The following is a 12,903-nucleotide window of genomic DNA, read 5'->3' on the forward strand; positions in this document are numbered from 1 at the left end:
ACACATCAAAATGGATACTAACCTCAAAAGCATTTTGCTAAATGAAATAAATCAGGCACAAAAAGATATATATTGTGTGATTCTGTTTAATTGGCATTTTGAAATAAAGTAGATCAGTGGTTGTTTATGGATAGAAGAGAGGATCAACTACAAAGGAGCATAAAGAAACTTCTTTGGGGTGATAGAAATACTCTCTATCTCCATTGTGGTTGTGGTTAAAAGACTATCAAAACTCATAGAACTGTAGAACTAAAAAGCATGAATTTTACATATTATGTGGCAGCAAATCTGACCTAAACAAGTAATAATCCTCCCAAAATTGGGTAAAGAAGGTTGGCAGCGTGTTTAGAAACATGATATTGTTAAAAATTTGAAAGGAACCAGCCTTTCTGGCTTATAGTATTTAAAAATTGGAATAAGTCCCTTGAAATACAAGAATAAAAAATGTAGACAAGGTAAATTAAAATAAAGATACAATAGTAATTTTGCAATGATATCCAACAGAATATCTACATTTTTTATGTTTTAATACTTTTTGAGGAATGTAATTTTCACTTAAGTTTAGAAAGTTGAACTCTAAACTTCTACTCAGTTTATATTTTATAAAAGAAAACAAACTTCTGTCCTGTATTCAGAAGATATTAACCATAAAAGGTTTCTAATCCTTGATATACTTAACAGTGTTTTCGTTTTTGTCTTTGTTAGATTATCTGCGTCAAAGTTATGGGCTGTCTATGGACTTCAATTCGCCAAATGATTATAATAAATTGGTGCTTTCACTATTATCTGGACTCCCAAATGAAGTGGACTTTGCTATTAATGTATGCACTCTCCTATCAAATGAAAGCAAACATGTCATGCAACTTGAAAAAGACCCTAAAATCATCACTTTATTGCTTGCTAATGCCGGGGTGTTTGATGACAGTAAGTTTTAGCCTTAATGTTTTGTATAATCATTGTATTAAAGGTGTTATAGATTTTTTTTAAAGGTTTTTAAGGGGGAAAGTACTTTTTATTAGGTAATATACTAGCATTCTTTATTTCCTTTTGTTATATTAAATGTATTATTATTTTAATTTAATTAATTTATTTATGGCTGTGTTGGCTCTTCGTTTCTGTGCGAGAGCTTTCTCTAGTTGTGGCAAACGGGGGCCTCTCTTCATCGCGGTGCGCGGGCCTCTCACTATCGCGGCCTCTCTTGTTGCGGAGCACAGGCTCCAGACGCGCAGGCTCAGTAATTGTGGCTCACGGGGCTAGTTGCTCCGCGGCATGTGGGATCTTCCCAGACCAGGGCTCGAACCCGTGTCCCCTGCATTGGCAGGCAGACTCTCAACCACTGCGCCACCAGGGAAGCCCGATATTAAATGTATTATTTAAAATAATGAATGTTTGGATTTTTTTTAATCTTATATATTTGAATAATAAAAACCTCACTAGAGCTTTTGAAATTAAAATGCTGTATTTTTCTTATAGTAAATGTGGGTTTGTTGATTTGAGAAAATTGTTTGATACAAAATTCTGATAGCGAAAAATAGGACCTGGAAGAAATTGTTTTCTGAAGTATGTTTCTGCTGGTGTGTAGTTATAATTTTTAACTAAACAATTTAGGTCAATGAATTTGAAAATTTGCTGCATAAATAATCAAAATAAGAATGATCAAATATTTCATATTTTTTTACTCGTAGGATTTGTTATTTGTAGGTTTTTATAAATCACGTTCTTTGTTTTCTGTGTAATTATCTCAAATCTAGGTTACTTTTCAGACCAAATTGCTCAATTCTTTAATTGAGCAATTTGACTAGCAATCCCTAGTTTAATAGGGATTTAGAAAATATGTTTTAAAATTTTTTCCTGCTATAGTTTTTCTTTTTAAAATATTCTATGTCAGCTGAATGTTATTGACATAAAATTTTTTCTTGCTTCTCAACCCTCCTTCTACCCCAATACCATGTAACTTCTTTTGTCAGAAGTATATTCTATTAATGGATTAAGGTATTGATATATTTTGAAATTATCATATAGGAAACTATATAGAACAGTAGATATAGTCTGAGAATTTCATGTAATATTTCATAGGTTCATGAGTGTTTTTATGTTTAAACAGTGATGTGTTTGCAAATGAGTTCATTTTTCTGTAATTTAGGTCAGTAGTATAATTTTCAAACATACTTTTATTTGGGATTATCTAAGTAGGATTCCTTTGTTGTTGTTGTTGTTGCTGTTGTTGTTGTTGTTGTTGGCCATGCCGCACGGCTTGTGGGATCTTAGTTCCCTGACCAGGGATTGAACCAGTCCCTTAGTTCCCTGACCAGGGATTGAACCAGTCCCTCGGCAGTGAGAGCACGGAGTCCTAACCACTGGACCACCAGGGAATTTCCTAAGTAGGAGTCCTTACAATTTGACATGTACTTATTTTGTATGAAGACATTTTGAAATTAAACAAAAGTGAAAATGAGTTTCTTACCCTGCCAGAAACTATTCTTGGTTACTTGGAGGAGGAAAAAAGATTAGCACTTATCAGTTTGTATTGTAACTTTGAAGATCTAAATTTGGTAGATTTCCATCTCACTCTCATTTTCTTTGCTTCCTGATATTTCATTTTGATCTTTTAAAGACATTTTTCAGCATTTAATATAGAATGGTTTAAAATTGTTTCACATTTTTTTAGAAATCTTAAAATGAAGTTTTTAAAAATAGTAAATATTCTCAGACCAGAATAATTTTAGTGAATTCTTACCATTTAATCATTGAATAAGAATTACATTTGTATATATGATAAAAGTGAGCTTACCAGCTTTGATGCACTGAGGCATGACATTCTTTATGCCCAGTTTATCTTCTTGCATTTTTTAGCATTTTTGTTTATCTCAGACTAAATTATTATGTAGAGTAGCAATCTAAAACATTAATAATTTAGCAAATGCTGTTTAACGGATGTTTCTTTTATTTCAACAGTTAGAAGTTTAGAGTTCCAGAGTACATAGGGACTTTATGAAGACCGTATACTTAAAACAGTGGTTTTACATTATGAAAATAATTCTTTTGAGTTTGAAGATTAAGGGTATATTTGATTATGGGCATATTTCATAAGGCTCTTGAGAGGTTTTGAATTTTTTTAGGGCATGAAATTTTTATTGAGAGAAAATGTAGATACCACTTTCTTTGAAGGTGTGTAATATTTATACATATATGTATTTGAAGAAGTATAATAAAAATTCCATGTGACAAAAATTTAATTTTTCCATCTTATATTTCCATTCAGTATTCTTTTCCCAGTGAAGTTTTTCTTTATAAGGTTTTCTTCAGAACAAACAAAATTTTGTCTCTTTAGTAGGGTGTGGACTTCATTTTTCTGATTCAGCTGCTACGTCTATATAAATTTGATGTTCTATGAAATTCTTCTTTAGGTCACTGTAGTTAAATTTATTTATTAAAAACTTCAAATCTGTTCTTTATATCATGTCCCCATGATCCTAATATCAATATAATGTTAAACTGTTTCCATTCTTCACCCTTATTAGTACTTTTTCAATGAATAGTTTTATTCTAACCTAAGTACTTTACAACTTTAACTCAATATTAAGTAAAAATATTAGATCTATACTTAAAGGCGTAATAAGACTGCAAACATTCATTAAATCTTTTACAACAGAAAATATATCCATATGTTATGCATGTCACAGCACATCCATTTAAGGAGATTTACTTTTGTTTTTTTAAAGAATTACATTCATAAAACTAGTTTTTCTGTTAAAAATTGCCAATACATAGTTTTCTCTCTGCATTTGAAAACCAATAGCTTTCATTACAGAATACAGATAATTACAGGTAGTTGATGAAAGTACCTACCTAATTTTTAAAGGTAGATGCCTATTGTGTCACAGCTTAGACATTTGTATTATACAACTTTACTGTCTGGTCCTGTAACTGACAAAATGAGTTAGCAACGCAGAGGAGAGAAAAGCGATATGTATCTATCTATATACCTTAACCTCTGTTGTCCGGAGGGGGCAGGGTGTTATTAAGAAGCGTTTGAACATAGATGGTTTGACTTTGCTCCTGATAACTTTATCAAGAAATACAAACAAGCTATAGCTGAGAATGTTTCCTAAAGGAGATTTCATTGTGGGAATTATTCCCAAAGAATGCCTTGTCCACTAATTGAATTACATAATTCTTTTTGAAATGACTATGAAGATTTAAAGTTATAACAGTTTGGCAATCTAATAGCAGTAGCATCAGTTTGACTTTTTAATATGTTTCTCTTCTACAAATGAAAACTAATGCAGAGTAACTATTACAGTACCCTCATTTTTTTCTTATTGTCTGTATAACTATTATGAAAGTGAGTTGTGTATTTTTAGATTGTAGTGACATAAACTTTCTTTAAATTCTATAATTTAAAAAAACAGTATTTCAAAAGAAATTATCATGACTTTCTATCATTTATTATGAAACAGTTTTTAATGAACAAGGTATCCTAAAATGTAGTTTTACTGTTTTTCCAAACCTACCTATTAAGGAACTAAGTGAAAGAAATAATTTCATTTTACTGAATACACTATTATTCTTTTAGCTTTAGGATCCTTTTCTACTGTATTTGGAGAAGAATGGAAGGAGAAGACTGATAGAGATTTTGTTAAGGTAATTCACGTAAAGTAAAATGTTGAACCACTGAATTACATGTAGCCAAGGGCCAAGGGTCAATGGTTGCTTATTTTATATACAAATTGTGATTAACATGAGTAAAAAATTGTTTAGAATAGCTAATAAACAGAAGTAAAGTTTTTAGTTATCATACATAGATTTCTGAGAATGATAAATCTGTAATAAAAGCAGTAAATCAAAGGATACCCAGACTGTGAGTAGCAGTCCTGGTAATTTCCTTAGGATTCTTTTTCAGTTCACTTAATCACTCTTCAGCTGTGTCTAATATGCCACTTGATTTGTTTGTTAAGTTTTATTATAGTGACTGTGTTTTAATTTCTAGAAATTCTCATTGTATTTTTTCAAATTTTCCCTTTTTGATCTTCTCCTTTTATAATTTTTAAAATATATATTTAAAATATCTTTATTAATATAATTAAATTATATATTGAATATATGATATATAAACATGAATATATCATATATTTTATATGTAAAATATAAATGAAAGCTTAAAGATATGTACATATACACATACCTGATAATGCTAATGTCTAAGCCTCCTGCAACTCTAATTCTGCTGATTCTGACTTGGTGGATTATTCCTTTGTGTTTTATAATGTTGGTTTATAAATGTCAGCAGATTTCTTTCTGTAGAATTTTTGTACAGATTGGTTGGAGAGTATTTCTTCACTTCTGTGTTGCTTTTGCCAGTCACTTGAAAGGAAATACTGATCAGAATGACTTTATATTAATTTTTTTATTGGAGATTTTTCTGATTACTCTGATGGTAAAAACAAATCCATGGGAGATGTGGAGCAGTCTAGTGGTGAACATATCATGGATTGTTTTTAACTGAAAGCTCATGCAGAGACAGTCAATCCCTTTTGTCTCCCTTTCTTAGGGTATTAAACCTTCAAATTTCCCACCATGATATGGAGTTGCATTTTTAATTCCCAGTTTTACAAGCTCACCAAAGTTTTATATTCTGTCCTTACCCCACCCACTAAAAGCCAAGTCTCTTGATTGTAGTTAAGCAGGTAATTTCTATAACTCCAGAAAACTGGTGAGTAAAATGTAAGATGCACAAAAAAGTACACTAAAGTAACACATGCAGTCACAATGGGGAATGTGTTTGTCAGTATAGTCACTAATCACATGAAATCAAGAAGACACCAGTATGTTGAAGATGAATAGATGATCACCTCTGTTTTCATTAATTTCTGCTATTTATATTTTATTCTCATACTGTATTCTTTGGGTTTAAGTTTCTTCACTTTTTCTAATTTCTTGAGCTGGTGCTTACAGTTATTGATTTTTAAAAATTTTTTTCTAATATATACATTTGAAGCCATAAAATTCCATCCAAGCACATATTTAACTTTATACTTCCAATTTTGATATTTCATGTTTTTATTATAACTCATTTAAAAATATCTTCATATTTCCATTATGATTTTCTCTCTGAAACATAGATTATTTAGAAGGGAATTTTCTTAATTTCCAAAAACATGAAAAATTTTCTAGTTTCCTTTTCTTAATATCTAACTGTATTTCAGTATGTTCAGAGAAACATACTCTGTATAATTTTAAACCTTTGAAATGTTTTCACCCTTTATTTGGTAGCTTAGCATTGATCAGATTTTATAAGCACTCCATGTGTATTTGAAAATAACATATACAGGCATATCTTGCTTTATTGCCCTTCACTTTATTGTGCTTTGCAGATACATTTTTACAACTTTAAGGTTTGTGGCAACCTTGCGATGAGCAAGTTTATCAGTGCCATTTTTTCCAACAGCATTTGCTCATTTCATGTCTCTGTGTCCCATTTTGGTAATTCTCAATATTTCAAACTTTTTCATTATTATTTTATTATTATTATATTTGTTTTGGTCATCTGTGATCAGTGATCTTTGATTTTACTACTGTGACTCACTGAAGGTTCAGATGATGGTTACCATTTTTTTAGCAATAAAGTATTTCCTATTCAAGGTATGTACACTGTTTTTTTAGGCATAACGCTGTTGCACACTTCATAGACTACAGCGTAGTATAAACATAACTTTTATATGCACTGGGAAACCAAATTTGTGCTGACTCACTTTATTACGATGTTCATTTTATTGCGATGGTCTGGAACTGAGTCTGCAATATCTTCAAGGTATGCCTGTATTCTGAAGTTGTTGGGTGTAAGTTTCTATATATGTCAGTTAAGCCAACACAGTTAATCATTTTTTGGTTTGTTTTTGTTTTTTTTTTGCGGTACGCGGGCCTCTCACTGCTGTGGCCTCCCCCGCCGCGGAGCACAGGCTCCGGACGTGCATGCTCAGCGGCCATGGCCCACGGGCCCAGCCGCTCCACGGCACGTGGGATCCTCCCGGACCGGGGCACGAACCCGCGCCCCCTGCACCGGCAGGCAGACTCTCAACCACTGCGCCACCAGGGAAGCCCCAGTTAATCATTTTCTAAAAAATTTTTTATTGGAGTATAGTTGATATACAATGTTTTGTTAGTGTCAGCTATACAGCAAAATGAATCTTTTATACATATATCCATTCTTTTTTAGATTTTTTTCCCATATAGGTTATTACAGAATATTGAGTAGAGTTCTCTGTGCTATTCAGTAGGTCCTTTTTAGTTATCTATTTTATATATAATAGTGTGTATATGTTAATCCCAATCTCCTAATTTATACCCCCCCCCCGGCTTTTGATTTTGGTAACCATAAGCTTGTTTTCTACATCTGTGACTCTTTCTGTTTCGTAAATAAGTTTGTACCGTTTTTTTTAGATACCACATATAAGCAACATCATATGATATTTATCTTTCTTTGACTTATTTCACTTAGTATTATGATCTCTAGGTCCATCATGTTGCTGCAAATGGCATTATTTCGTTCTTTTTTATGGCTGAGTAATATTACATTATATATATGTACCACATTTTCTTTATCCATTCCTCTGTCGATGGTCATTTAGGTTGCTTTCATGTCTTGGCTATCGTAAATACTGCTGCAGTGAACACTGGGGTGCATGTATCTTTTCAAATTATAGCAACACACTTAATCATGATACTTAATAGTTCCACGTCAGTACTGGCTCTTTGTTTTCTTTTTTAATTGGGGTATAGTTGTTTTACAGTGTTGTGTTAGTTCCTACTGTACAGCGAAGTGAAGTAGAGTTCCTTGTGCTATACAGCAGGTTCTTACTAGTTATCTATTTTATACATATTAGTGTATATATGTCAATCCCAATCTCCCAGTTCATCTCCCTTCCCCCCTCCCCCGCTTTCCCCACTTGGTGTCCATACATTTTTTCTCTACATCTGTGTCTCTATTTCTGCCTTGCAAACTGACTGTCATACAGAGTGAAGTAAGTCAGAAAGAGAAAAACAAATATCTCATATTAACGCATATATGTGGAATCTAGAAAAACGATACAGATGAACCAGTTCGCAAGTACTGGCTTTTTCAGCTGTTTATTTCTTCATTTATGAAGAGAGATATGTTAAAAGCACCCAGTTTGATCGAGGATGTGTTTCTTTCAGCTTATAGTTCTATAATAATTGTGTTTTTATATTTTGAGAATGGGCTATTTAGTGCACACAGGTATAGTTGTTACATCTTTCTGGTTAATTGAACATATTATAAAGCGTCCTTGTTACCTTTAAGTCTCCTTTATCCTTTTTTTTTGGTCTGATATCAATATAACTATATCAGCTTCCATTTGGTTGGTGTTTATATAGTTCATATTTTTATTTTTATTGATTTCTTTTTTTTGTGGTACGCGGGCCTCTCACTGTTGTGGCCTCTCCCATTGCGGAGCACAGGCTCCAGACGCACAGGCTCAGCGGCCATGGCTCATGGGCCCAGCCGCTCTGCGGCATGTGGGATCTTCCCAGACTGGGGCACAAACCCATGGCCCCTGCATCGGCAGGCAGACTCTCAACCACTGCACCACCAGGGAAGCCCTATATAGTTCATATTTTACTTTCAGTCTTTTTTATCCTTATAGATGAATGTTTTTTTTGTAAATAACATATATTTCAGTTTTTTTTCCCCGTGTGAAAAACTTTGGGGTTTTTTTTTGTTTTTGTTTTGTTTTTGCGGTACGCGGGCCTCTCACTGTTGTGGCCTCTCCCGTTGCGGAGCGCAGGCTCAGCGGCCACGGCTCACGGGTCCAGCCGCTCCGCGGCATGTGGGATCTTCCCAGACCGGGGCACGAACCCGTGTCCCCTGCATTGGCAGGCGGACTCTCAACCACTGCGCCACCAGGGAAGCCCAAAATTTTGTTTTTAAATTAGTGCATTTATTCCATTTACATTAAGTGTAATTTTGATACAGTTATATTTAAATTTACCATGCTCTGAATTGGTTTCTATATGTCCTGCCTGTTCGGGTTTGTTTTCTTTCCTTCTCCTTTCTTACCTTTTTTGAATTGATTTGACTGAGTATTGTTTATTAGTCAGTTTTCTGCCCACTTAGTTTTTACATATACTTTTTCTGTTTTCTCATTAGAGATTATATTTTAATCCTTACTAGTTTAATAAGTTAGCACTTTTACCTCTTCTTAGATAATTGCAGGGACAATAGAACAACTCCATCTCTGTTTTCTTATTTTTTGATTTATATACTACTTTTGTTGTGCATTATTCCATTTTTGTCAGAGAACATATTCTATATGACTTCAATCTTTTTTAAACTTATCAAGACTTGTTTTATGGCTCAGCATATGGTCTTTCTGGTGAATGTTTTATGCACGCTTGAAAAGAATGTTTGTTGTACTATTGTTGGATATAATATTTGTTGATAACAATTAAATCGATATCATTGACAGTGTTGTTCAAGATTTCTGTATCATTAATGCTTTTCTATATAATTGTTCTATGATTTCTTGAGAGATGAGTGTTGGAATTATCAACTATAATTATGAATGTCTGTATTCCCTATCAGTTCTGTCAGTTTTTGCTTCATGTGTTTTGAACCTCAATTATTAGTGGCATGTACATTTAGGATTATTATATTTTCTTGATGATTTTATTTGTCATTATGAATTACTCTCCCTGACCTCTGGTAATTTCCCTTATCCTGAAGTCTCTTGTCTGATATTATTTATCAACACCAGCATTTTTATGGTTAATGTTTTCATCATATATCTTTTTCTATCACTGTGCTTTTCATCTGTAGTTTTATATATAGTGTTTCTTATAGATGGCTTATAGTTGAGGCTTTCTTCTCCTGCTTCCTTCAGTGTGCCTTTCAGTGTACAATTTCTTCCTTTTCATCAATGCATTCAGACCATTTATACTTTATGAACATTTTAAAGGTAACATTTCATTTTCGTGTTGTTTGCATTATTACTGACAATAAGTTAGTTTTATTCTTATTGTTCTTCCTTTTGTGATATGTTGTATCTGACTGCTTTTAAGGTGTTCTCTTTGTCATTGATTTTTTTAATGTGCCTTGTTGTGGTTTTTATATTTATTTAGTTAGTTTTGTTTTGCTTGAGGTTTATTTAGCTTCTTCGTTTGGTATTTTTCATGAAATTTGGGAAGTTTTTGTCAGTTATTTCTTCAAAAATTTTTTGTTTCCCCTCCTGCTTTTCTGGAACTGTTCTGCAGGCCACTGTGGCTCTGTTCATTGTTTTTAGACCTTTTTGTTTTCTGTGTACTTCATTGTGAATAGTTTCTATTGTTATGTCTTTATTTTCTCTTTTCCAATTAAGCCCATCTAGTCATATTTTTTTATTTCAGATATTATGTTTTTCAGCTCTAGAAATTCCATTTGATTCTCTTCTATATTGTCCCACATTCATCTTAGTTATGTTCATATTTTCCTTTAAATCCTTCAACATATTTAATAATAGTTGTTTTAATGTTCTTGTCTGCTAGTGTCACTATTTTTATTGTTTCTGGGTCTTTTTTTGTTGAAACTGAGTTTTGCCTTAGTTATGAGTCATGTTTCCCACTTCCTTTGTACATCTAGTAATTTTTTACTAGATATAGGTATTGGGACTGTTACATTATTTAGTGTCTATTTTTTGGTGTCTTCCAAGAATGTTGCACATTGTTCTGGCGTGCTTTCAACTAATATATGGATAGTTGTTTTTAAGTTTTGTTATGACGAATACAGGACTAGTTTATCTTTATTCCTAAGGTATGGTCTTTTTTGGACCTGAATTAGCTGGGTGTATATACATATATATATAGAGAGAGAGAGAGAAAATATACATATATATATATATATATACATAATGTCTTCTCAGTTTAGTAATTGCTATGACCTCTTGGGTTTATTATCTCTGTATCGTTGTCTAGAAAGAGTGTTTATGTAAAGATATGAGGCACTCACTGAGCTCACCTCATTTGCTTCCCATGTTTCAGTGATTACAGTTTTGCATTACTCTTGCCCAGTCTGTGAAAACAATTGTTTTATATATATTGGTTTATGATGAGATGACTACTGCAGTACTGTTACGGCCTGAGCAAAATTTTCTTCCAAGCATTTTTCATAGATTTTAATTTTATATATATTTTTACCCATAAGACTATTTTTTAGTATTTTATTTATTCAGCATTTATTTTGATTTAAATCACATCTACCTTTTCATGCATTTTTTTTCCCAGCGCAGGTTTGAAGATATTTTTCTCAGTTTTCATTTGTCAGAAAATGTCTTTATTTCAGTTTTATTCTTTTTTTTGTGTGTGTGTGGCATGTGGGCCTCCCACCTCTGCAGCCTCTCCCGTCACGGAGCACAGGCTCCGGACGCGCAGGCCCAGTGGCCATGGCCCACGGGCCCAGCCGCTCCGCGGCATGTGGGATCCTCCCGGACCGGGGCACGAACCCGCGTCCCCTGCATCGGCAGGCGGACTCCCAACCACTGCGCCACCAGGGAAGCCCTTTCAGTTTTATTCTTGAAGAGCAATTTCACTGTGTAAAGATTCTACTTTGGCAGATATTTTCTTCCATCACTTTGAAAATATCCCATTGTCCTCTGGCTTCCATTATTTCTTTTACAAAGTTTCTTGTAATTTTAGTTGTCTTTTTCAAGGTTATCTGTCCCTTTTTCCACCTTTGCATTTAAGATTTTTGTCTTTGCTTTTCAGGAATTTTATTATCATGCTCCTACACATTTTATTTATCTTTTCTTGGAGTTTGGAGTGCTTCTTAAATCTATGGTGTGGCATCTTTCAATTGATTTAGAAAATTCTCGACCCTGTCTTTTCAAATATTGTTTTTGCCCATTCTTTCTGTCTTTCCTCAGGAACTACAATTAATTTTATGTTAGAACTTTTCACTGTATGTGTCTTGAATGCTTTTATTCTGTTCATCCTTTTGTCTCCTTATGCTTCTAACTTGGTATTTTTTTCTGCCATCTCTTCCAATCACTAATTCTTCCTTGAGTTGACTCTAATTCTTTGTTAAATCTGTCCATTGAGTTCTTATTTTCAGTTCTAGAATTTCTATTTAGCTATTTCTTATAGTTTCTACTTACATGCCAAACTTTTCGATTTTATCTTCTATTTCTTTGTTTATTTTCCATGATCATTTAAAATTCCACTCTGATATCTTTATTATTTGAAAATCCTGTGGCCCTTTTTTCTTGGTTATTGAATATTGTCTTATTCCTTCATATGCCTAGTTCTTTTTTATTGTTACCAAACATTTTTTATCATGAGTTTTTTTGCAGTGAGTCATTCTGGTGGTGGACTTTTTCTCAGATCAGTAACTTTAAATGCAAAGGAACTTTAATTCCCAAAACTAAAATACAATCATTTAGAAAATACATCAGAATGTTTAGAAATAAACAGTGAACTAATGGCCCATGTGCTTCTTCATTCGTAGGGAAGTAACAAGATAAAATGGCATAGAAAAGTTAAAATTAAAGTTCATTTTGTATAGACATATTAATATATAGGCAATTGTTTCTTAGCCTGAAAAATATTAAGCAGTGGATTTCGACTGATTTCCTCTGTCTTACGGGTCAAAAAACAGTTTGTTGGTATGGAATACTGGAAAGGAAACCTAAATATCTGGGTTACAAATTTGTGAACACAAATACTTCACCACTTGCTGTTTGATTTTCTTCTAGATGTAGATTTACTCAGTAGCAAGCCAGCTATGTCTCAGGAGTCTGTAAATAGGAATACTGTGACTGTATGCAGTTTACTAATGGGATTAATGACTATCATAATTTTTAAGTACTGATGAGCATAAACACTATTTCTAGATATTTTCCATAGCTATAAAGTGAT

The 12,903-nt window shown here is 33.0% G+C and overlaps 1 protein-coding gene across 3 annotated transcripts in view; it reads left to right on the top strand.

The window, feature by feature from the left end:
- ARID2 (AT-rich interaction domain 2) overlaps window positions 1-12,903 on the top strand; it is a 170,920-nt gene that overhangs the window by 92,565 nt on the left and 65,452 nt on the right. For all 3 annotated transcript variants that reach the window (XM_004274427.3, XM_033436506.2, XM_033436505.2), the window contains 2 exons: window positions 706-924; window positions 4,577-4,644. In XM_004274427.3, coding sequence (XP_004274475.1) covers window positions 706-924; window positions 4,577-4,644 — 287 coding nt within the window. The remainder of the gene's footprint in view (window positions 1-705; window positions 925-4,576; window positions 4,645-12,903) is intronic.

This window comes from Orcinus orca, chromosome 11 (genome assembly GCF_937001465.1).
Source record: "Orcinus orca chromosome 11, mOrcOrc1.1, whole genome shotgun sequence".
Taxonomy (NCBI): domain Eukaryota; kingdom Metazoa; phylum Chordata; class Mammalia; order Artiodactyla; family Delphinidae; genus Orcinus; species Orcinus orca.